This window comes from Thrips palmi, unplaced genomic scaffold, assembly GCF_012932325.1.
Source record: "Thrips palmi isolate BJ-2018 unplaced genomic scaffold, TpBJ-2018v1 HiC_scaffold_10, whole genome shotgun sequence".
Lineage (NCBI taxonomy): Eukaryota > Metazoa > Arthropoda > Insecta > Thysanoptera > Thripidae > Thrips > Thrips palmi.
Window position 1 is genome coordinate 10359435 of NW_023144621.1, and position 25794 is coordinate 10385228.

The window sequence follows — 25794 nt, forward strand, 5'->3', positions numbered from 1 at the left end:
TAATCACACGTGCACCGTGCTGCACGCGTGAAGTAAGGGTCGAGGCGCCGCCGCGCCGCGCGCTGACGGCCGAAGATAGAGGGCCGCGAATTCGCGATGAGATGTGTCGGCCGGGGCGGGGCGGGGCGGGGCGGGGCGGTGCAGTGTGGGGTACAGGTGTGTGCAAAAGCAAGGCGGAAGTGGCGGCCCCCTCCCCCCACCCCCACTGCCCCTGGCTGAGAATGAAGCCGGAAAGTTGGCCAAGGCTTGGCTCTGCTTCAGCGGGGCGTGCGGGGAGAAGACGCGGCACCCCGCCCCACCCCACCCCACCCCACCCCACCTCACCCCGCCCCGCCTCGCCCCGCGCGCAAGAGATCGCCACGCACAGCGCTTTGCATGTATTTACATGTTATTAAGGGGAGACAATCCGACCGGGCCGAGGCATGGCCGAGGCCTGGCCAAGGTGTGGTAGGTGAGTACAGGAGGCAAATAAGGACTGCTAAAGCTGTCGAACGGCGGCGCCCCTCGCTGCGGCCCGCGCGGATTACGCAGGCAGCTCTAGCCAAACTCATTACTGCCAAATTATTTATAGACACGGCCGTATTGTCGCGGCCAGGGAGTCGCCCCGAAGGCAACAAGCCTGACTTTCAGCCTGCAGGCAAACGACCAACTAATTTTCCAGACCTCCCCCTGCCGTAAACTTCACTTCATTAGCGACTTGTTCCGCGGAAAAGGTTATCATTTACTCATTTTCTGCGAAAACCGAGATGGTCGAGCTCCGCGACGGCCAGCAGGATGGCGGAGACTTGAGCGTATGCGCGGCGACGGCCCAGCCAGACGGATTCCGCGACCGGCTATCCGGCTTTCGGCAGCACTACTGGCCGCCAGAGGGCCAGAGGGCCGGAGGAGGGATTGGGCCCACAGCGGTGAGCCCCGCTGGGTTGGGAGGGAGGCAAGCGTTATTGGTGTAACGCAGTTAATAACAGATAGGGACCCAGAAGACAGCCCGACAAGAGAATGACAATGGAGGGAAGAGGTCCTCTGTGTGCGTGTGTGAGTGTGACCGCGTGTGTGTACGAGTGCGTCGGTACGTGTGTGGATAAATGTGTGTGGGTGCTGGGTGTGTATTTTACCTCACACCCCTCATTCTCTCCGACCTACATGTCACCCGCCTCCCCCTCTGGATTGCTGTCAGCAAGCTCACGCGGCTCACTCCGGCAAGTCACGCACGCACGCGCGCACGCGAGGGAAGGATGGGCCACCAGGTGTGATTCTGTCCATGCGGTGACATCACTTAGGTGTTTGAATTTCTATTTTTTTCTTTTTTTGGTGCCCCGCGGGAAAGGTGGCGCGTTGGGGGTGCCTGACTGCCGCCCGAGACTCGACGTGCGTGTTTTTCCGGCCGCGCCGTGTTTTATATTGCCCCCTCCTCCCCTTTCCCGAGCCGCGCGCGATTGATGAGGTAAGCAGGCGCGACGACAGCAAAACTCTGCGTACAGCGCAAAAACAAACTTCAAACCTCAAACAAAAAACAAAACAATTTTTTTTTTAAATAGTGAAAAGTGACGGGGCTTACCGACGACCTCCAGGTAGCCGACCTGGCTCTTCATGGGGTCCGTGTTGATCTGGCACATGTAGGGGCCGCGGTCCTTCTCCTGCACGTCCTTGATGTGCAGGTACCAGATGCGCTGGTCCGTGTGGGTGAGCGCCACGCGGTGGTTCTTGGTGATGACGGCCGTCTGCACCGTCAGGATGGTCTGCGTCTCCACCTGAAGCCACGCCACCTGCGGACACAGAGCGGCACCGCGTGGCGCAGGGGTCAGTGAAGTCACCGGCGGCGCGTGGGGTCCGGAGTTCGACTCTCGTCACTCTGATTTTTTTCTCCACGGAAGTCGTGTTTACTTACCCTGTACGTGGACAGGTTGTCCACCACGCACGTGAGCACCGCGTCACGCCCCACCGGCACCGTCACGTTGCGCAGCGGCTCCACGAACTTGGGCACGTCTGCAACACGACATGCAGACAGTCAGCCAACAGACAGACAGGCAGACGGACAGACAGGCAGACGGACAGACAGACGGACAGACAGGCAGACGGACAGACGGACGGACGGCGAGGAAGTGAAGTAAGGGGCAGTGGCGGGCAGTGCCATGTCCTGTCCGGTCCATCTGGCGGCTCGTGATCGTTCATGACGGTGACCGTAAGGGACCGTAAAGGACGGCGGACTTACTTAGCAGCCTCTCGCCATCTCGCTCGCACTCGAGGTGGCCACGCGGCGCCGCGCCTCGTCGCACCGCACCCCACTCCACCCCCACCCCCATTTTCCAACAGGTCACGGCGGCCGCCGGGTACAAGACTCTTACATCAGACCGCGCCGCGTGGTGAGGGGGCCTTGCTGGACAGGGTGGGAAGAGAGGGGGGGGGTGTCCTGCAAATAATTGGGGAAGGTGCGCAGTGACTGAGTAGGGGGTGGGGAAGAAATCGGTGGGCCACGCGACGCGGAAAAAGTGCGCGGGAAGAGGAAATGGCGGAGTGTTGTCGGCGAGGAGGGGTGCTCGGCGTGCGTGCACCGCCGCAGCCCGCCCGGCCCGCCACCGCGACACCCCCTCTGTCAGCACCGCGCCGCACCGCCGCACCGCGCAGGGCGCCGCCAATTTCATTAGAGCGGCGTGAGCGCCGTAATCACTGGGCAGGGCGTGGCGGGGCGGCGGCCGGGGGAGGGAAGGGTTGCTTCTCGCCAAAGTAGCGCCTCGGCGCAGATGATGCAGGTGCGAGCGAGGCGGCAGAGCGAGGCGGCAGGGCGCCGTGGAGTGACAAAGCGCGTAATGGGCAATCTGCTGCCGCGATCCGCGTCCTCCGCGTCGGACTGCACCGCCAGGCCGCCAGCTGCTTCCACCCTCCACCCTTCCCCTCCTTCTTGGCGTCGACGTGCGTTTTGGGGGTGCTAGGCAGCACAGGATCTATTCGATTTTTAAATCGGACCACCAACTTTAAGTCTACGGTGCCCTAGTCTCCTATGTAATGTTTTCGAGTTTTTTTTACCGTGCTTATTTCTGGCCTTGCGGGCTGCCCGTTTGCCTCTTCTGCTTGCCTGCCGCGGTTGGGTGTCGGGGGCGGCGAGGACGCCGAGCGAGGACGGCGAGGACTCTCGCGGCGGCGGACGGCCGGGCGGAGGGCGGAGGGTCGCGACGAGGCGGAACCGGACTCTGGCTGGACCCTCCAATTTATAGCCGAGACCCCGAGGGTGGGGCGGGGCGGGGCGGGGCGGGGCGCGCGTGTGTTTGGGCGACAGAGGCGCACGCCGCGTGACGTGCGGTCGCCGACACAAAGTGTGCCTTCGCCTTCCTCCCCAAGACATGCCTCACTTCGCAGTGCCCGCTCTGCCCGCTCTGCCCGCTCTGCCTACTCGCAGGGAGCCCAGGGTGCGGTGGGGTGGGGTGCGGCGCGGCGTGCCTCTGAACTCCACGACAACCAGCGACCCTTCCCGCACACACCTCTGTGCGGAGGGCGCGGCGGGGCGCGGCGACCTCCCCAACTGTGCGCCCGCCCCGCCCCGCCCCGCCCCGCCCCCCCGCCCCGCCCCGCCCCACCGGACAAGGGGTGTGCCACTGGGCCCTCTTCTCCTTGCCCCTGCCCTCCTTCCCTAGCGTCACGTTCGTCTGGACGGCCTGGACCTCCCGGAGGACGCGCGAGGACCTGGAGGACCCCGAGGACCCCGGAGGAAGGCCCGGCGGGCCGCCCCAGCCGAAGGCGGTGGGGAAGGGTGATCAGAGTGCAGATCAGTGTCCGTGCCGTCCGGCCAGTCGTCCTTGTGACATTGCTGATGCCCGGGGCCGAGCCGAGCCGCCACTTGGTGCACGGCCACCCCGCCGCCCCGCCGACACGACGCCGAGGCGGGCCAAAAATCAGAAACTGCGGAAAGAAACGGATTTCCTCGCCGCGCTTGAACGCCGGCCCGCCTTGCACTCGCTCCCGCATTCATCACGGCCTTCATTAGCGCCCTCTTTGCGTCGCAGTGCGTTGCAGTGCCGTCTGCTCGCGTCTCACGCGCGGAACGCACTTGGCGGAGCGACTCGCGCGAGCGCATCGCCAGGCGAAATGCAGTTTAAAACTTTTTCATGGCGAAACTTAAAATGATGGCTCTATTTATGGACTGGTGCTACGCGTGCTACGTGGGCGCCAACAGTGGGCATGCCGGCCGCGCTGCCGCCGTCGTTCCACAGTCTCAGCAGGAGAGGGGAAGACTTCCGGGCGGAACGACTTTCGCCTTCGTTTCGCCGACTGTTGCTGCCGCGCTGCCGTGCTTGCCGCTGCTCGGGCGGAGAGGATCTGCCGCGCCGAGCATTCGAGCAAAAAAGAAGCCTGAAGCGACGGAAACAAGAAGGAAAGATTTTGAATGTTGGGGCGGCAGCGCGGCAGCGCGGCAGCGCACGCCGTTCGCTCCACTGCGCCGGGGCCTAAGCGCGTGCCGCGCCGCCGAGCCTCGTGCCTCCAGGGGATGATGGCGGCAAGGCCCAGCCGGCCGTCAATATGTTGACAATCACGCCCCCCGCGGGGCCCCGGCGGCCTGCCTGCCGGTCCTAGCGGGGCCCCGCGCCACCGCGACAAGCGGATTAGTGTCCCCCGCAGCGGGCCTATGGCCTTAGGGGGCTTGACACACACCGCGAGGCGCTGTGGGCGCCGCCATGCCGCCGCCATGCCGCCTGACAGACGCCGTAAGCCGCGCCGCGAGCAGGGCGAGCAGGGCCAGCACAGCGAGCACAGCGGGCGGAGAAGCGGGCTGCCGTCCTGGCCTGTCCTGGCCCACATCTCAGACCCGGCAGCGCAGCGCGTTGGGTTGCCTACCCGCTCGGCGACGAGAAGCACCCCTTCTGGCGGTTCTCAACGCAGCCGCGTAGCCTCGCAGTAGCCCTGTCTCTCCGTATGAATAAGGCACCAGCCGATTGGAGCCTTGTCGCGCGCGGCGATGGGAAGAACGCCGCGAACGGGCCATCTGCCGTCCGGGAACACGGCGGCCGCATTATACTTTTAAGTCGTTAGAAAGGGAGAACCCAGCGAAGGCGCTAGTTCGCTAGTTCATCCCCGCATGGAGCCTTTTTGCGGCGAGATGCTTTGACGGTGCGGCATGACGTCGTGAGGTTCGTTTCGCCGCGCGGCCTCCCTCACTCCAGGTGGCGGGCCGCGTGAGATACTGCAAGACGGTCGGGGCCGCAATCACAGTGTGGCGGCAAGAAGACGACCTCCTCGGCGGCGAATGAGCGCGAGGCTCGCGGGGCGGGGCGGCACTGGCTGGCCGGCAAAAAGGGGCTCCCCGCGGCCGAGCACAGCCACGCAACTGGGGCGCGGCTCGGTGGAGTTGCGCGGCGTTCCGCGCGGCCAATAACACTTGGATGTGACCGTGCGGGGCGGGGTGGGGCGGGGCGGGGCGCTACGTGTACCTGTACCTGCCGTATCAAGATGGTGGGGAAACTAGGACCGTTTGGCCGCCGCGGCACGGCGCGGCGCGGCGTTGGCGGCGACACGAGCTTACAGCCCGCAGGCCGGCCAGCCCTGCCCACTGACTTAATTTCGACCATAAAACTGATGTGACGTAAAGCAGTCTTGTTCGGGACCAGACTCGGTGGCAGCGGCGGTGGCGCGGGACGGCGCCCACAACCGCAGAATTAACTTGAACAACACGGTGAAACGGTAACTTTGTCGTTTGGCGTTTGACCCAGTTGTTGTTGTCGCCGTGCTTGCAGCCTGAGAGGCGAATCGTGTAAAAGCGTAATGCAGTTGAAGCGAGGCGTTTGTGTTCTTTGAGGTCTCGGCCCCGGCGCGGCTAGCGCGGCGAGCGCGTAGTCTGCAATTTCTGTTTATTGCAGCATCGTATTGTGGGTTTTCTGGGTTGCCTTTTTTAGCAGATGATACCTTCACCACACTTGAAACATACTTAAAAATACTGTACACATGAAGGTGTCAGCGTGCTTTTACTCTCGAGTCCAGAAACCAAGCGCGTATCCTAACAATATAATAGGGGCTGGCCGCCGGGGCGGGCTGGTGTGTCTGGCTGGCTGGCTGGCTAGCGGTGAGGCGCAGCCTGCGCGGACAATGGCACCCCCTACCCCCTCCTCGCGCGCGACGGCCCGCGCGCAACATTGACAATCCCTCTCCGCCTGCCACGTCTCAAAGGGTGGGTGACTCGGGCAGACCTCGGCTCTGCTCAGCTCGTGCCGGCTTCGGCGCCAGCTCGGCCTCGTTCGTTGAATGAGATTTTAAGAACTATCTTTGGAATGAGCCCATACTAATGAGCCCAGAAGAAAACCAAACGAGTATCATCTGCTTTCATTAAGGTTCGTTGAATGAGATTTTTTGTTTGCCGTATACGGCTTTTGGTCTGCCTCATACGGTTTTTGATTTGCCGCATACGGTTTTTTGTTTGCCGTATACGGCTTTTGGTCTGCCTCATACGGTTTTTGATTTGCCGCATACGGTTTTTGGTTTGCCGTATACGGCTTTTGGTCTGCCTCATAAGGTTTTTGATTTGCCGCATACGGTTTTTTGTTTGCGTATACGGCTTTTGGTCTGCCTCATACGGTTTTTGATTTGCCGCATACGGTTTTTTGTTTGCCGTATACGGCTTTTGGTCTGCCTCATACGGTTTTTGATTTGCCGCATACGGTTTTTTGTTTGCCGTATACGGCTTTTGGTCTGCCTCATACGGTTTTTGATTTGCCGCATACGGTTTTTTGTTTGCCGTATACGGCTTTTGGTCTGCCTCATACGGTTTTTGATTTGCCGCATACGGTTTTTTGGTTTGCCGTATACGGCTTTTGGTCTGCCTCATACGGTTTTTGATTTGCCGCATACGGTTTTTTGTTTGCCGTATACGGCTTTTGGTCTGCCTCATACGGTTTTTGATTTGCCGCATACGGTTTTTTGTTTGCCGTATACGGCTTTTGGTCTGCCTCATACGGTTTTTGATTTGCCGCATACGGTTTTTTGTTTGCCGTATACGGCTTTTGGTCTGCCTCATACGGTTTTTGATTTGCCGCATACGGTTTTTTGTTTGCCGTATACGGCTTTTGGTCTGCCTCATACGGTTTTTGATTTGCCGCATACGGTTTTTTGTTTGCCGTATACGGCTTTTGGTCTGCCTCATACGGTTTTTGATTTGCCGCATACGGTTTTTTGTTTCCCGTATACGGCTTTTGGTCTGCCTCATACGGTTTTTGATTTGCCGCATACGGTTTTTTGTTTGCCGTATACGGCTTTTGGTCTGCCTCATACGGTTTTTGATTTGCCGCATACGGTTTTTTGTTTGCCGTATACGGCTTTTGGTCTGCCTCATACGGTTTTTGATTTGCCGCATACGGTTTTTTGTTTGCCGTATACGGCTTTTGGTCTGCCTCATACGGTTTTTGATTTGCCGCATACGGTTTTTTGTTTGCCGTATACGGCTTTTGGTCTGCCTCATACGGTTTTTGATTTGCCGCATACGGTTTTTTGTTTGCCGTATACGGCTTTTGGTCTGCCTCATACGGTTTGGGCCGCATACGGTTTTTTGTTTGCCGTATACGGCTTTTGGTCTGCCTCATAGGGGTTTTGATTTGCCGCATACGGTTTTTTGTTTGCCGTATACGGCTTTTGGTCTCCCCCGGGCATACGGTTTTTTGTTTGCCGTATACGGCTTTTGGTCTGCCTCATACGGTTTTTGATTTGCCGAAATAGGGTTTTTTGTTTGCCGTATACGGCTTTTGGTCTGCCTCATACGGTTTTTGATTTGCCGCATACGGTTTTTTGTTTGCCGTATACGGCTTTTGGTCTGCCTCATACGGTTTTTGATTTGCCGCATACGGTTTTTTGTTTGCCGTATACGGCTTTTGGTCTGCCTCATACGGTTTTTGATTTGCCGCATACGGTTTTTGGTCTGCCTCATACGGTTTTTGATTTGCCGCATACGGTTTTTAGCAGATGATACCTTCACCACACTTGAAACATGCTTAAAAATACTGTACACATGAAGGTGTCAGCGTGCTTTTACTCTCGAGTCCAGAAACCAAGCGCGTATCCTAACAATATAATAGGGGCTGGCCGCCGGGGCGGGCTGGTGTGTCTGGCTGGCTGGCTGGCTAGCGGTGAGGCGCAGCCTGCGCGGACAATGGCACCCCCTACCCCCTCCTCGCGCGCGACGGCCCGCGCGCAACATTGACAATCCCTCTCCGCCTGCCACGTCTCAAAGGGTGGGTGACTCGGGCAGACCTCGGCTCTGCTCAGCTCGTGCCGGCTTCGGCGCCAGCTCGGCCTCGTTCGTTGAATGAGATTTTAAGAACTATCTTTGGAATGAGCCCATACTAATGAGCCCAGAAGAAAACCAAACGAGTATCATCTGCTTTCATTAACGTTCGTTGAATGAGATTTTTTTAAGAGTTACACGGCTGTGTGATCTCGGATTTGAGTTAGACACAGCCTGGCGTACCTAGTTTGCACCCCGGCAGTGGTCTCGACAACGACAATCGAAATATGATTCAGTAGTTCCATTTGTTTATTGTTAAGAGCTCATTGTTGGAGTTTAGTTATTGATTACTCACTGCTGTCCAGCCAGGGTGCCCCTTTGTGCTCCTCCTCGTCGACGTGCTCCTGAACTGAAACACGAAACAGAAAGAAAAAAAAACAAGTTAAACTTTTATCGAGCAGGTATGAATTCTCACAAAAAGCAACACACAGTTTTAAAAAGTTTGAAAAAAATCGGTTGAAAAGGCTGGCGTCTGGCGCCGGTGGCAGCTGGAGTTGACCAACACCAACCATCACACTTTGTAGTGCTGTCGACAACTCTGTTCAGTGGTGATAGGCACCCGCACTACAAAACGCCTGTCGGTGGTCAATCGACTGCGTCTGTCAGTCCGAGTGTGTCCATCAGGAACAAAACTATCCAGCCGCCAACGCCAATCAACGGCTGTCTGGCCGCTGCGGTGCTGCGCGGTGCCGCGCGGTGCTGCGGTCCACAGGTGGTGGCCGCCGACCACAGCGGCGTGCTCCGCTGCCTCCGCTCCGGCATGTCAGGTGATGGCGTTCCGGTTCGATTCCAGCTTGTTGCGCGCGCCGCGCCAACGCCGCCGACTGTTTATCTTTTTTATCGGGGGATCAACTTGAATCGGCCAGCGAAACAAACTTTCAACGCGGACTGCAATGAATAGATATCGGGGCACGCCGTCAGCGCCGCCACCGCCCCGAGCGGCTAGCCCCGCCGCTACCGCCACGCCCCGCCCCGCCACCGCCACGCCCCGGCCCGCCGCTACCGCCACAGTCACTCTGGCTGTCCCCCGGTGGAGGTGCTGCCCTCCATGAAGCCGGTGGGTGTCCGGCCGCCGCTCGGCATGGCCCGGCCCGGCTCGACACGGCTCGGTCCGGTACGGTGGTGTGAGCTTGTCCGAACTCACAGCACAACCCCCGTTAAATTTTACCACAGCCATAAACCAGACACGCTCGCTGTAGTTAACTTTCTACGCCGCGCGCCTTGGCTGGGCCACCCTACGGGGCTGCGGGGCGGACGTGTGTGCGCGAGCAAGGCCGCGCCGCCACGCCGGAAGGATCCGTCAGCCGGGGACAGTTTCTTTTCCTTTTTCCAGTCCGACTCTGGAGGCCGAGGCCAGACTGGGTGTAAAATCGGTCGGCAGTAAAGAAAGGGCCTGCGAGGTGAGGGGCCGACGGCGCGCCCGGAGTTCCAAATGATAAGAGGCCATCTCGGTCTCGAGCGGCAAGCGGACCGCGGACCCCCCTTTTTTGTCAATTTCCCGGTAGCCGCTTAACGACCAGGAAGCCATTCACTGTTTGTGGAATTTGACCCGCTGCCATGGGGGACCACGCTGACCCACCCCAAAGGGGGCCCAGCCGCCTCGCGGCCGCGCCACGCTGGACCGGCCCGGCCGGGGTTTGTCGCCGGGGTGTCGCTGGCCTGGCGGGGCTGGGCGAGGCGGCGGCATGGCCGGCTGGTCGCTTTGTCTCACATTGTTACAGCCGCCCCGTTTCTCACGCCCATTCCCGTAAAGGCCCAGGCAGCGCTGGCAGCCCAGGCAGCGCAGGCAGCCCGGGCAGCACCGGCCCAGGCTGGCGCCCTTGGAAAGGTGAGCGGGAGACGCGTGGTCCAGACCGTCCAAAACCTCCAGACCCTCTAGACCGTCCAGACGGCGTGGCGCCGCCTGTCTTTACGGGACGCCCGGCAAACGGAAACCGATTTTCGCCCGCGAATTTTCCGGGGCCGCCAAACCAGGGCGGCGGCGGAAAAAAGTGATACATGTTGGCGTCATCGCGTATATCGCGCACTACACTATATACCGCCGCCGTCATTCATTCATTCACTCATTCATGCATTCATTCATCGGGCCATTCATTGGCCGTGCAGCTCCGCGGTCGTAACCGACAGGAACTCAATAAAAGCGTTGATGGGGTCGCGCGCAGCGGCGCAGCTACGGAGTGGGCCCAGCGCAAGGCCCCCCCCCACCTCTCTCTTCTCTCTCTTCTCTCTCTCTCTCTCTCTCTCTCTCTCTCTCTCTCTCTCTCTCTCTCTCTCTCTCGTTTTGTTCACATCCGCGAAGCAAAGGGCTGCGCTGTACTCGAACATTCCCCGGCCGCCACGCGGCCCGACTCGTTGATCAACTAAGTGTGCCAGTAAAAAGGAGTATGAATTATGAGCACCGGCTGCACCTGCACTTTGAAGTGCGCTTTATAGTGCCGGTGACGACAAGCCGCGAACCGCCGGCCTGGCCGAACTCTGTCCAGTACACGCTGGAAATCCAGGAAAGTGACTTCATGTTTTTTTCGAAAGTGAATCGAGGCGAAGCTGGCCGAGCTGATTTACAGTGTGACGACTGTGACAGTCACGATCAAACGAACATGACACGATTGCGACCTCATATTCCAGGGTATCCAGTGCTGCGGTTGCCACAGGATCGCCGTTGATTGCGATTGCAAAATGAAGCTTCTGCGGCTCTGGCAGCCTCAAAGGGTGTGGAAGGCCTTGGCTCGTCGGTCCAACGTCACAGTGCTGTCACGTCCAGCGCGGCGGCAGGGACACTGTAACAGTAACACAGCCCACCGCGTGAAACGAGGTGGTGGTTTTTGCCGCCCCTCTAGAGCCGTGTCATGCAGGTCAGGGCACTAGCATGTCAGCCGGCACAGCTTTACACGAGTAAACCCCAACTGGGGAAAAAGCGGGAAAGCTCCGGGTGTTGTTTTCGTTTTTTTTTTTTACGTTCCAAGAGCTTGGATTCACACCGTTCCGTGTACAGCGCAGTGAAATTTACACCCCTCGCCTCAAGCGGCCCGAAGGCCGAAAGCGCACGCACGCCAAGACACGCGCACGCGGGGGCAATTGTGTTATTCACCGAGTAACTCCTTGCGACTGCTCTACCCGCCCCGCCCCGCCCCGCCCCGCCCCGCCCCAGGGCGCCCCCCGTGCATACTTTCTCGACGCACTCCTCTGCAGCAGGCCTAGCAGGCCTAGCAGGCCGGGCCAAAAGTGACGGCGCCAGAAGTTGCGAGCGTAGTTTGGTGCTCCTCCGCCAGGTGCCGCTTCGCTTGGCCGTGCTTGGCAGCGCTGCAGGCGGATGCCTCGCTGCCGCCGTCTAACAAGGCCTGCTTCGGCGCGGTGACGTCACTGACGTCCTCCTTCGGCACGGCCCGGGCTCGCCTTCGGTATGATCACCATAATGTGGGAGTTTTACCGCCAAAGTCGCGGCTCGAAGCACTTCGGCCAACGAGCGCGGTGTATTGAATTTTTGAAAGAGGAGGCGACACGCGGGGACGTGATAGGAACGGCACACTTCATGGCCACCACTGCCGCCTCGCTGCCGCCGCAACGGTCCGCCTCCTACAAAGTCTTGTTGTTGTTGTTTTTATCTGCGGGTTGAACGCGGCTTGCGCGACAGAAATTGACTGCCTAGGTCCCATTTCCCGATTTCCAGACCTCGCCTGCTGACCGCGCACCGCACCCGCATCCTGCAGGTGGCCGCCGAGACCACCGCGTCGTGCCACCGCGTCGACCGCGCCACGCCACGCCCCCTACCGTGCGAATCACCGCCACCGCCATTATTCCGCATCTTTTATTTTCCCTTAAATAAAATTACCGCACCCCTTTTCCTGTTTTTGTTGATACAATCATCACGAAGCCGCCCCCTTCCCCCCACCCCCTTCCACGCCGCGCCACCACAATTTCCCCTGCTAATTGGCGCGGCATTACATCGCCGTCCGCCACGCGTGTCGTCGGTGAGCGTCGGTGTGTGGCACACTGTGCGCGCGCGCGTCTCGGTGTGTGTAAATTAGGAAACGGGCGCGGGGTGACGGGGGCAAGGGGCAGGCAGGCAGGCACGCGCGCGCAGGTTTGTGACAAGCAATTCGTCAGCCCACGTTTGCCAGTCACACACACAGCTTCGGCGCGCAAGAAACCGAAATGTGGACGAGCGCACAGACACACACGCAGACACACACACACGCACGGTGTCTTAGACACTGACATCCGCAAGAGACACGAGGTATGCATGCCTTTTTGACGCGTGTCATGTCGTCTCTGACGCGAATAAGACATTCTCATTCCGCGGTTATCTGCGGTGCGCTCCCTTCCGAGTGTGTGTGTGTTTGTGTGTTTGTGTTTGTGCATGTGTGTGTGTGTGTGGAAACGCGCGCGCGGGGTCGCAGGGACACAGTGAGGTAGGCGTTGCGCAAGGCGGTGTGTGTGTGTGCATGGCGACGGCGGCGGGCCCTGCAGCCCCCCCCCCCCCCCCGCGCACAGGCGTCACGCAAATGTTATGTATAGCACCTTTCTCTCTTTATTCCTGCGACGGCGTTCCTCATCGCGTTCCCCTCCCTTGATTTCGGGAAACAAACGACACCTCCCCGGGGAGCCCCCCTTCCGCGTGCGGCGGCGTGGCGCGGCGCGGCTGCGTGATGACGCCCTTCTTTCCCTTGGTGAGGATGGAGCGCGGCCCATCTGTCCGCCGGGCGGCCGGGCCGGTGTCTCCGCGAAGCAGGAGGCAGCCAGGCCCGAGGCCGGGCCGCTGGCGAGGTGGCCGAGGGTCAGCGCGTTTTAAGGGTGACCGTACTTTAGAGCGGCCTCGGCGGCGTTAGTTGGCACGGCCGCCGCCAGAGGCGCCACCTGTACACCTGTCCGCGGCGTCCGCGGCCCCGGCGCTTTAACTCCCCCTCCGCGCCCCGCCCTGGGCGCCGTGCTCCGCTGGGCCGCTGGCTCACAAGACGAATGGTCCAGTGCACTAGCTGATTGAATGGAACGGCAACGGCACAACACCAACACGGCGAGTGGCGCTATCGGTGTGTGGTGCATCGCCGCCACGGCCCTCCGGCAGCCACGCTGCACCGAAAGCAACAACACTCACGCCGCTGCTGCTGTTGTCCCTTGCGATTGTTGGAGCGCGTCGTCGCCGATGGTGCGGATGCCGCCAGCGGAGGGATTAGAGCGCAGAGCGCTGGCACCGCAGCAGACGGCAGCGCCTCGCTCGTCAAAAATTAAACTCTCGGAATGCACGCGGCCGCCCGTTTTTCGCGAGCCGCGCGCCGCGCCACGCACCGACGAACTTTCCATCATCCCGAAGACCGAAAATCACGGAGCATTACAGGTCATCAGCCGGGCGAGAGAGCGCGGCAGCGCGGCACGGAGTGAGGGAGCCGGAGCGATCCCGATGAAAGGGCTGATGTAGCATTTCCCAGCGGAATCCCCGGCGGCGGCGTAGATCCCGGGCCATCCGGAGGCATTAAGACAAATTGAGGCGGAATCGATACTCGAGCTTTTACTTTCATCCCGGCCGCCCTGCACCTTCGCCTGGCTCGCCCTGCTGTCGGCCTTTATCTCGACTGGCACTGCTTGGAGGGGAGCAGGAGTGGTTCGGCGTCACTGCCCGCCGGGCCCGCCCCCAGCCACTGCCCCGCCGTGGCCCGCTGAATGCAGGTGTCTATGCCTCGTAAACGGTGACCATTCCAAGTTGCAACCGTAAAACGAGATATGGCCGACTCTATTTCGGAGTGGGGCACGAACTGGTCACTTTTCTCATCTCTGCCCCGCTCTGGTCCGCTAGTTAAGTTTGCCCTGGTGGGAGGTCGCGGCTCGCCGCCGTGGAGGTAGGCCAGGCCAGGGCAAAGCGGGGCGCGCAAGGCGGGCGCGTTGCCTACCCGCTCGACGGCAGGCGGCGTCAGTCGCCCCGTTGACGTTTTTCTGCGCCGCCGGCCGCGGCAAGGACGCCGTCGCCGCCCTCGCAACGTCCGCGACGTCCGCGACGTCAGGGGCCGAATGATGGCTTATGAAATGTCGATATGTGACGCGCTGGGGCCCAATAACAGCGAGCAGCGATGTCGCGGCGACGAACAGCAGGGCCACGCCCCGCCCGGCCTCGGGCCGCGCCAATTCCAGGTAAAGGACAGCCTTGGATTGGCGGCGCGGCCTCCGCGCCGTTATTTGTCGCTCCGTCACTCCTCGGCGCTCCTCGCGCTTTTGACTCGTCGAAAGACAAATAAGGCGTTTTCTGGCCGTCGCCCTGGCCGCCCTGGCCGCCCTGGCCGCCCCGCTCGACTGGAGACAGTTTTCCGAGGCCGCCGCGCCACGCCACGGCTGGCCACGTTCGCCCTTCCCGCCCTCCAGTCCATATCAAAGGAAAACAAGGCGAGCGTGCCGAATTTTCATGAAGACAACAAAAAGAAGAATAAGAAGGCGAAATCCATCTCCCTCGTTTCTTTTTTTCTCCCTTTTCTTTTCCTTCTCGTTTTTTTTCGCTTTCGCGGTGACAATGCTACAAGAGAGCACTGTGTGTGGGACCGTATCGTGTCCCGGCAAACCAAGCCTGTTTCTCTGTCTCTCCCTCGGCTGGGCGTCCCACTGTGCACGGTCTCCCCCTCGCCGTCTCTCTCTCCCTCGCTCTCACTCTCTCCCTCTGCCGCCCTCAGACGCGCTCGCTTCGTCGCGTCAATCTGTTGCTTCAGCCGCCTATATCGCAATGGCGGGCGGAGGGGGCGAAAGCGGGTCTTAAGCGCGCCGCAGCCACGAGGCAGGAGCGCCGCAGCACGCCAATTGGAGTGATAGACCGCCCCTCTCTCTCTCTCTCTCTCTCTCTCTCTCTCTCTCTCTCTCTCTCTCTCTCTCTCTCTGGCCGGCGCGGCGTCGCTTGTCGTCGCTGTGGCTAATGAGTCCCGGCATTTACCGCAAACCGACCAACAAACCAACCAGCGGCAGGGTGGCAAAATGAGGGTGGGGGAATTCCGGTTGTGTTTAAAAGTTTCGCTGCATTGTAAACTACATTTGTATGTTGTTTAATGCACTTTGGCCCTCTAAGTGTGCGTACTCACAACACCACTTAAGTTGACAGTGTAGAAGAGGAGGATTTTAGTCTGCCAGCATGTGCGGGTGCCATCAGCAATTTGTACTGCCGGTGAGGAAACCACACACAAAAAAAGTCAAAAACACAAGGGGAAATAACCCTGAATTTCGGTGTACAAACGAATGAATTTCGTGAATTTCTCGAATTTCAGTGAACTTTTTGGAATTTAATTGAATTTTTTTGAATTTCAGTAAATTTTTACGAATTTTGGTGAATTTTATTGAATTTCTATGAATTACTTTGAATTTTTTGAATGAATTTTTGCGAATTTTGCTGAATTTTAATGAATTTCTATGAAATACTTTGAATTTTGTGAATTTTGAAGAATTTTTGTATTTTGGAAAATTTTAAGAATTTTCGTGAATTTCAATAAATTTTTGTGAACTTTCATGAATTTTGGTGAATTTTAATGAAATTTGGTGAAGTTTTTGCAATATTTCAGTGAAATTATAATGAATTTTTTTGAATTTTAATGAATTTTTTTGAATTTTAATGAATTTTTTTGAATTTTAATTCAAGTGAACATTTTTTTCTGAAGTTATTTCCCCTTGCAAAAACAAAATTTTGAAAAAAAATAAAAAAAATTGTTTTACATGAAAACGGTGTCGCTGTGCGTGGCCCGGCTCGCGGACCGTGCGACACGCAGGCGGTGCCGCGGCGCGCGGCGTGGCGTGGCGAGGCGTGGCGTGGCGAGGCGTGGCGTCCTCGCAGCCTCGGCGTTGCCGCGCCGCGCCTTCTCATGACGCATGATCCCCGGCCCGGCGTCGGGGCGCGGCGCGGCGGCGCGGCGGCGCCAAGGGGTTGGGGACGAGGCGAGTCTTGTGCACCTTTCATGAGCCCTCGCCAAACACATGGAGCCAAGTCGGGGCCGCAGGGGCCGCAGGGGCCGCGGGGGCCGCGGGGGCGCACTGCATTGTCTACCCCACCGCTCCATCAGCTCGCCGTGCTTGCCGGCTTGGCGGAGGGGGGCCCCGCACGCGGCCAGGGCCTCGGCCAGGGCCCAGCACGCCGCGCCTCGCCGGGGCGGCCAGGGCCCCACAGCCTGCATTTGTTCCCGACTGCAAAAGGGTTATGGCGGCCCGGCCGGGGGGACTGGGGACTGGGGTCTGGGGACTGAGGCAGGGAAGGTCAGTGGCGCTTTATCAAGGGCCGGGCTGTGTGCGGACGGCCAAAGCCGCTCTTTATTAATAAGCCGGCAAATGAGCAATGAGCGCCGAGGCAGACCGTGGCCGAATCGGTAACGCGCCCGCCACCGGGGCCGCGCCACCCAGGGGCGGTGGTTCGAATCTCTTCTTCGGTGCTTTAATTTGTGCGCGCGGCCATCCCGATGGCACTGTTTATGGCGGTGCTGGGGACGGCGGCCGGTCCAGCGTCAGGGAGTCCGGGGGCGGTTCCGGGAGAAGTTTATGCACTGCTCGGGGAGGCTCAGCGCTGGCACCGGGGGTACTGACCACCCCGGTCACTAATGCGTCATATTTTAAGCCGACCGCTCCACTCCACGCGCTCAGTCTTCCCTGGTGGCCATCGCCCTCTCCCTGCGGCCTGCACCGCGGAGTTTTTCCTTTTTTTTGTTATATTTTTTGATGATTTTTTTTCCGCAATTTGGATACTCAAGTCCGCCTGATGTGTGTGCTGCAGCCTTCCACTCGGCCAGCTCCCCTCCAGGATGAGGGTCAGCCGTGCCTCGGCCTCGCCGATGAGGGTCGCGGAGCTGGCGGAGTCCGGCCCGTCGTTGGGAACACCCAGGGGAAAGGTACGCCTCCCCTCCCCGCCCCGGCCGGTCCCGGCCACCTTCGCCCCGCTCATCCGCGCCAAGGTGGGAGCAGGCCGTTTGGAGAGATGATCGACACCCTTCAGGGCGGTGCGCCGGCCGGGGCGGGGCGGGGCGGGGCGGGGCGGGCGCACAGCCACTGCGCGCGGGGAGGGCAGTGGGGCCGCATGCGTCCACTCGGCCTGGCCCAGAAAGGAGGGACGGGCTGAAAGAAAAATACGTCCTTCCAAAAATGGAACAACACTTTGGCTGAGCATTATCCCCCTTGAGGCGGCGACTGCACCTTTGTTTGGTAACAGGCCAGATGGCACTAGAGGGGCTGCAGAACCTCTTTGGAAGTGAAGGGGAACCGGAGGGAAGGGAGGGGGCACTGGCGCCGCCGCGCTTGGCGCAGCGCACATGCGAGTCTCCTGCATTCTTCATAACAGAAAGATGGGCGCTCCCGAACGGACTACGTGCCGGGCCGGAGGGGCCGGAGGGGCTGGCGGCGCGCCCTCGCCCCTCCCGGGCCCCTCCCGGGCCCCTCCGGCCGGTCCGGGGGCTGACCCCTGGCCCCGGCCCCCCATGCCGGCACCCGTAGGCCCCTCGTGCCGCCCCTGGCCGAAAGCTTACACGATCAAGGTGGGAGGGCCCTCAGGACTCGAAGCCCTTTGGCCGGCCCTGCTCCTCGCCGACTCTTGCAGGGCCCAGTCCAGCCCGGGGCCCAGGTACGTCGCGGCCTGCAAAATATTCGCGACACACTGCGCTGCAATGCGGAGCCTGCTTTTTACTTCGCTAAACGGGCCAAGGCCGACGGCCCTCTTCCCCGGGCAAGCTTTCTCCCCGGAGGAAAAATTTAATGTGTGATTTTCCTTTCCCAGGACATATTAATGTCGGCTGGCGCCGCACTGACTTTCTCCCTCCCACCCCCTTTCAGAAAACACACACACACACACACACACACACACACACACACACACACACACACACACGTGCAGGCTTCACTCTCTTCCCTCGCCACCTCTACTTTAGGTACTAATAGGTCCGGGTGGAGTAATAATTGCGACAATGAAAACAAATATAAACGCGCAAACAATGCCAGCCTCTCTCTCTCTCTCTCTCTCTCTCTCTCTCTCTCTCTCTCTCTCTCACGACGCACACGCGAGCGCGTGCGCACACACAGAGTAACTCTGCCTGCCCCTCCGACTGTTCCCTCGACATTCTGCTTGATTTTTGGTCGGCTGCTCGCTTTCTTTTGTCTGTAATATTCTCCTGCTGCTCCTACTGTCATGTCACCCCTTTCCTCTCCCTTTTCCTCCCAGACTCTGTTTCTTGGCCTTTCTATAACCCTTTAATTTAATCGAGCCGTGGCGTCGCTTTCGAGTCACGCGCCATTCGAGCGCGAGGCAACAAAAGGAGATAAATGGCGCGGAGTTTCTAAATAAAATGAAACAAAAAAGATGAAAAAAATACAAATCCGGCGCACTTGATATTCATCCGGCCGGACAAGCAGCGGCGCCTTTCAAGTCGCGAAGGGGATGGAGTGGACAGGGTGCCTTGGCCTCGCCGCCGGGCAGGCCGCCACCGTCAATGGACTTCTCGGCTGGAGTCATGAAGCCGTGGAGGCAGACGCTCTCACTTTGAGGAGTCCTCGGGGGCACCGCCTCCCGGAAGTGGCCATATGCCGAGTGAAAACACACACACACACACACACACACACCATGAGAGAGAGGCCTGCACGGCGCGTGGCGGGCCAGCGAGACGCCGCTGAGGTGACGTGCGTTGTGTTGTTGCTCGGTGTAAAATTTAAATTTGTCTCGCTTATCGCGGCACGCCCCGCCCCGCCCCGCCACGCCACGCATGATCATTGTGAAGGCAGAAGGCAGTAAGTTAGCGCGGCGACTCTCTCAAGGTCCCGTGCAGAGTGCCAAAGTTTGGCCGATAAGAGCGCTCCCCGGAGGGGGCGTGCGCGTCGCGTGAGTGCCGCGTGCTGCGTCTCCGTGACGCCCGACAAAACACACCCGATTGCGAAATGGGCCGAGAAACCACTTCCTGATCGTTCAGCAGAAAGTCGGTCAGTTTTAAGTTCTGATTTTTTGTCCGGCTTCCCGTTACCGGAACGCACGCATTAAAGGTGCGTGGAAGGGGGGAGCGCGCGAACGCCGAGACGAATGCTTGGGCCGTGGGACACGCTTCAGCGCCCCTGTCGCCTGTACGGCGCGGGGCCGGGGGCGGCCTGGGGGCGGGCCGGGCCGGGGCGGGTCCGCGGCACGGCGGAGTGGACGAACACGTTGACACGTCGAATTGAATCCACCTTACACCCAGCCGTCGCTCTATCAACGTCCGCGCACTGCCCTCCTGGCTGCCCGGCCCTCCGCCACGCCAGGGCGGCCAGCAGTGCCCGAGGCTGCCTCCTCCTATCGGGTTCTCCCGTCTCTCTCACACCCACGCGGCCGCCCCATGGGTCCGAGAGAAAGGGAGGAATCTGGCTGCTCGGTGCGAGGCTGCTGCTGGTGTCCGGGCTGCCAGGAGGAGAGGGAAATTTTTGTTCTACCCGGCGGGCTGCTGGCGGTCTGGAAGGGGTAAGCACGGGCGTAGGGGTGGGCCGGGCCGGGCCGCGCCGGGCGGGGCGATGTCCGTGCGATGACCGCGGCGGCCGGCACTTCCGGGCCATCAGCATGCCGCGCACGCCGCCTTTTAACGGGCGTAACTTGATGCAATAGGGAGTGCGCATAACGGCGGCCTCCGCGTAGTGCCACCGGCGGCACGGCGCCAACAACTCAGTCATCGCCCAGGCCGCGGGCCGCGCCGCAGGCAGCCGATACAGTGTAGGCCCCGGGGACTGGAAAGCCGGAGTAAGGTGTGGAGCGCTTGTGGATGTGGTCGAGGAAAGCCCTCGGCTGGGCTCTCGAGTCGCGGCTTTCCCGGCTTCGCCCTCGCGGGGGAGGTGCGGCGGCCCCCCCCCCCCCTCACGCACCCCGCGCCAGACAAGGGAAAAGGGAACGAACGAAGAAAAAAAATCTGCGACTTGTTAAGGTAAGTGTTAAAGTCAAACGGATTTTTTTCCATCCGCTCTGTTATGAATTTTGGCGGAGCGTTCGGCAGCGTGTTTTCCGGGAAAGCGCGCCAGCGCGGCAACAGCGGCGAGTGGAAATCGGCGGCGTGCCGTTGGCGTGCCTGGCGTGCCGCGGGGGCGCTGGCCTGTTGGCCTCGTCACTTCATTTCCCGTAATCTCGCGATAAAAAGGATGAGGCCGTGTTATTACATTCGGTTTCATTCTCTTCACTTCCTGATGGTAAAACGCATTCAAGCGAAATGGCGGCAGAAAAGGGGGGGGGGAACCGGATGACAGAAGTCCCCTAAGTCAGAAGCTTTGGTCGGGCGAGCCCTTTTTGCGTTGCAAGGTAAGGAGAGGGGGAAAATAAAGATTGGAAGCAGAGAGCCAACCAAGCTCTGCCTGTAGGACATAATGCATGCCCTATCGCCCCCGCTCCGATTGGCTCGGCCGGCGGGGCGGGTCCCTCGCCTGGGCCCTAGTAGGCCACGGGGCTACCCCTTCAATCCAACAGAAACCAAATTAAGCTGATATACTATCATTTCATTTCATCCCGAAGAATAACCGCCTCCTCCTTCTGTCACCAAAGGGGAAACGGCGGGGAGAGCGTCGTGGGGGTGGGGGTAGAGGGTAGCGCCTCGGGCAGCGTGTCGCGGCAGTCGCCGACGATTTAAAGGGACTCCCCCTTCGCGCGGGCAAGCGGCCGTCCCCTCGATCCGTGTGAAGGCCGTGAGGGCCGTGCAGGCGGAGTGCGTTACAGGCGCGGCCGGGGCCTCGGCCAGGGCCTGCCAGGGCAGCCAACGGGAGCCATGGGGCCGCTTAGCCGCCCTGCGTGTACGCTTCCGACGGACGGCATATTTTGCTCTCACAGGCCGATGCCAGCGGAGCTTTGCAAAAGCCAGCAGCCAGCTACAAACAAACCGAAAATCTGCCGAAACATTTGTTTTGAAAAAGTAGGGAAAATGAACCATCGTCAAGGCGGTAAAAAGGGTAGTATAACAAAAATAGCCTAAACCTACTCAACTCTCGGGATCAATGAAAAATTCAGCGTTCTCAAAACTCAACGGGAGAGTCGTCGCCGAGGTGAGCCTAAGATTATCTGGACCGATGCACACTAAGCCAGCCGTGATCTAGTTTTTACTTCGAGTGCTCAAGGAGCAGACGATCTATCGTGGCGCACGCAGGACCGAGTACTACCGCGACACGCCTTGTGACATCTTTATATTAACGAAGGAGCACGGAGGGAGAGAGAAAGAGAGATCGGGGGGTGCGGCCGCGGGGCGCGTCGAGGACCGGGGATGAGAAATAGGGAGGTCGTATTAGAGAACGAAAGAGCGGCCAAAGAGTAACGGGGAAAAGGGGTAGCGCGACGCGTCGCAGCAGATTCACGCCGCACGCCGCCGCGGGGCGCGGCACGGGAGGCACGGCACGGCGCGTGAGATATTACAGGTGAGCCGCGCGCGTGTGGCGTCGTGACACCGCTAGTCACCGCCCAGGTGCATTTCATTCTGTTCCTTTATCACGCCTTCAAGCCGGCTTTCGGGAAAGGCAGGCCGCGGAGGTGGATCCAGGCACTATGGCGTGTGAGCGCGAACCGGCCCTCGGGGTGGGGCAGCCACGCCACGCCCCGCCACGCCCCGCCACGCCCCCCGCCACGCCCGCCACGCCCCGCCACGCCGCCCGCGCCCCGCCACGCCCCGCCCCGCCCTGCCCCGCCCTGCCCCGCAGGAACTGCTTCGAAGCGACTCTTCTTCCCGTGTTATTGTGCCGCTATCCGCGCTGCCGCGCTGCCGCGCCACGACAGAGGTCCGGAGTAAGTGGCGGCCAACTTTATGACCATGTTTTTTCATGTGACAGTTTGCTGATATCTTCCTCTTTCCTCGGATTCATTCCTTTGCCTTTTTTTTTGTTCCACAGGACGCGTGTAATGTGCATAGTTTGCGGGGAGCCACTCGGTTCGGCGGGCAAAGGCACGTTGGGCCCGCGGTGCGGGGAAGGACCACGCAACGGGGCGTTCCCAGGGAAGCAAAAAAATGTGGCGAAACAGTACCGTTGCTAAGCAGCGCGATTTGAAAGCCATTTCCGTCCGAATGGCCCCATCAAAGTACGGCCAACTCGTCTGCTCCGCCGCCAGCGCGAGGCTAGCGGAGCCCCGGCCAAAATGCGAAAGTAAACGCCGGGCGCGGCGCGGCGCGCTGCGGGCCACAGCTTTCATTCCAACTACTGTGTGCATCGGCGGGAACGCAGCCGAAAAACGGGTGGGGAATCGAAATCCGGCAGTGCTGCCACATCGGTGGGCAAAAATTCCTTCTATGCTCTGCACAAGTGTCGAAAGGCTTGTTGGCTTCTTGTTGTGGAAGTCATGATACTGCCTAGTAGGCAGGCCGGTGTTGGCAACCTTCCCACCAAGATGCATGGTCAGAATTTGCAGCCAGATGATACCGTTATTTTACGTAGAAAAGTATGCCACATTTTCCCTTCTTGTGACAGCACTGGAAGGCAGGGCGCGCGGCCTTCGACGCGACGACACGGCCTTGGCTAGCAGTGTAAATACGTCTGCCTTTGGCCAGCTCCAGTACTTCCCGATCAAATCTCTCTTCCGACCGCCACCGCGGGCCCGCGGGGCCGCGCAGTGGAGTCAGCCCGAGCGTCTGCGGTCGTCGCGGTCCCGGCGGCCCCGGCGCGGCGTCCCCAAGGTTAAGCTCAAATTACATTGGCGGAGAAGTGCGGCATGGCTGGCATGGGCGTTCCTCACTCCCCGTCCATTTAAGAGTCCCGCCTGCCCTGCGCCCTACTCACTGCTCTGCTCTTCGCGACCCTTTCGCAAGGACGCGCCCCGCCCCGCCCTTCCTCTGTCCGGCCGCGTCAGAAGTGTTCGATGCTCCGCCGCACACTGGCCCAGCAAATGACCGGGGGAGAGAGAGAGAGAGAGAGAGAGAGAGAGAGAGAGAGAGAGAGAGAGAGAGAGAGAGGCCCTCGAGCGAAGCAAGATGTAAACGGCCACTAAATCCCGCTCGGCGGAAGGGCGGGAACAGGAGACGCGTCGCGGGGCAACGGAACGGAACGGCTGGGCGGCGCGGCGCGGCGGCCCGGGCAGCGGCAGGCAGTAAGCAGCAGCCCCGCCAGCAACGCCGGCAACGCCGGCAACGCCAGCGACGGGGCCAAACTTGGGCCGGGCGCGCTGCCTTGCTGCGCAATCCCCTCGACGCCGCGCTGGTAAGAATGGAGCGAATCCTGCAGCGCGTCCCCGTCCCCGTCCCGTCCTCGTCCCGTCCCCGGCCGCACACTGGAAGGCCCCCGAACTGGGTCGGGCAGGTCTAAAATCCGCAGCCCCTGCGCGCCGCACCGCGCCGCACCTCCGAGAGGGAGGACCTGATCGGGACAATGATGTGACTCGATGACTGGCGGGCCGTAGGCGAGGGGCGGCCTCGGGGCGGCCTCGGGGCGCGCCGAGCACCCCGGCAGGAAGGCGGTGCGTGCGAGCGAGCCAGTCAGCTCGGCCTGCTCGGCCCCAAAGTAGTGCACCGCCGTGCACGGGGCCACGACGGCGCGCCCTCTAGGGACGCAGACCCGGCGCTCCACTCCAGCGCCTCAAGGCCCCGCCGCCCTGCCGGTCTGGAGGCTCTTGCCGGCGCCGGGGAGGCGCACAGCACGGCGCACAGCACGGCTGCGGGCAGGTGCGGCGTATGCTCCCTTTGCTTTCTCAAATGGCCGGCCTGGCTCGCGCGGACGTTCTGGACAGGCCCACCAACGCGGCCGGAATCGGTTCACGGAACGAGTGATGACTCATAATCAAACCTTGATCAGGAGTATAAGTTGGCGCATTGTCGGGACGCGTCTTCTTTCCGGTTTTTCTGTTCCTTCGGAAATAAAGGGAGCAGCCACACGGGGTGGCCTGTGTGCGTGCGGGCCAGTGCGGGCCAGCAATGGGTGCGAGCCCCACATATTCCAGACTCCAGCCCTCCCCCCCTCCCCCTCCCTCCCCGCCCCGATTCGGTGCACAGCGGGGGACGCGGCGCCAGCGCGGCGGCAGTTCCAGCATCGCTACGCCCTGGCTACGTCCCGGTCGCCCCGCCCCGCCCCGCCCCGCCGCCGCCACGTGATGTGACCAGGAGCCAAACCGAACCGCGCGGCCGCGCATTTCAATCGCGTCGCTGTGCAGCCCTGCAGACCACGTGGCCAGCCGCTGTCTGAGTGCGTGTGTGGGCGTGTGTGTGTGGGCGTGTGTGTGTGGGCGTGTGTGTGCCAGGCTGGCCTCGGCGAGGTTTCTTCTGGATTCCGAAGCCTCCTTTGCTCCCTGCGAACTTGTTTTAAATTCTACAGGATCTCCAGAAACGTATCCTTCCCCGTCGATATCGTGTTATGACCAGCCCGGTGTAACGGGTATGGTGTACCCCCCTCGGATGTGTACCCCCGGTACACCAAACCTAGGCATGGTGTACCCCCCGGTACACCATTCCTAGGAATGATGTACCCCCCACCCTCGAGGCCAGGGGGTACACCAGTCCTAGGAATGGTGTACCGGGGGGTACACGATTCCTTAGGCATGGTGTACCGGGGGGTACACCATTTCTTAGGCATGGTGTACCCCCTCCCTTGAGGACAGGGGGTACACCAGTCCTTAGGCATGGTGTACCGGGGGGTACACTATTCCTTAGGCATGGTGTACCCCACCCTCGAGGACAGGGGGTACACCATGCCTAAGGAATGGTGTACCCCCCGGTACACCATACCTAAGGAACGGTGTACCCCACTCGGCGTCAAGGCCTTTATTTCCAGACATTTTTTGGAAAAAATTATTTCCAGATATTATCTGGAATGCCTTTTGATTTCCAGATATTATCTGGGATTTAACATTTTCCAGATACTCTCTGGAAAAGGTAGACACTTCCAGACAAATCTGAAAAAACGGCATTTCCAGATAATACCTGGAAATGCAAAAAATATCTGGATTGCCAGACATCAAATTGACCGTGTGTCCTCAAGGGAGGGGTAACCATACCTAAGAATGTGTACCGGGGGGTACACCATGGGGGGTACACCATCCCTAAGGAATGTGTACCCCCGGTACCCATTCCTAAGGACTGGTGTAGCCCCTGTCCTCGAGGGTGGGGGTACACCATGCCTAGGAATGGTGTACTCCCCGGTACCCATACCTAGGTTTGGTGTCCCCCGGTAGACGATGCCTTGGGTATGGTGTACCGGGGGTACAGGCCAGCCGGGGGGTACAACAACCCGGAGACACCGGCGGCCCACGCCTAGTCTGGGCCGGAGCCTGCAGAAGGATCCTCAAGTATCCTCGACGGTGCTCAGACCGCTCCAGGACTCTCCAGGACGCTCCAGGAGGCAGGAGGGCTTCACGGCCGCTTGCACTTTTCGGATCGAGGCCCCGGCGTGGCCCCGGGGACGTGACACCAGGACCCCACGTTGCTCGTTGCCCCCTCCCTCTCTCTTCGCGCGGTCCGTGTCCCTGACCCGACGCCGTTCGTGCAAGTGAGCCACCATTTACGAAGCATCTCACCCTTGCCTTGGCCGTGGCGGACGCAAAGAAGGCGAGTCAACACGGACGCGAAAATTCGATCAGCAAAAGAAGAAATCTCGGAAGAAAAATTTGCGCGACTTTACCTCTATCGCATCTTTCCCCGCACGAAGCT

The 25794-nt window shown here is 60.3% G+C and overlaps 2 protein-coding genes across 2 annotated transcripts in view; one reads left to right on the top strand and one right to left on the bottom strand.

Annotated features, from left to right (window-relative positions):
• Positions 1 to 25794, bottom strand: part of LOC117652651 (lachesin-like) — a 55548-nt gene that overhangs the window by 15714 nt on the left and 14040 nt on the right. The window contains exons 2-4 of the mRNA XM_034397737.1: positions 8550 to 8603; positions 1886 to 1983; positions 1556 to 1763 (exon numbers count right to left, since the gene is read on the bottom strand). Coding sequence (XP_034253628.1) covers positions 1556 to 1763; positions 1886 to 1983; positions 8550 to 8603 — 360 coding nt within the window. The remainder of the gene's footprint in view (positions 1 to 1555; positions 1764 to 1885; positions 1984 to 8549; positions 8604 to 25794) is intronic.
• Positions 1 to 25794, top strand: part of LOC117652661 (lachesin) — an 85131-nt gene that overhangs the window by 1593 nt on the left and 57744 nt on the right. The gene's annotated exons all lie outside the window — the stretch shown is intronic.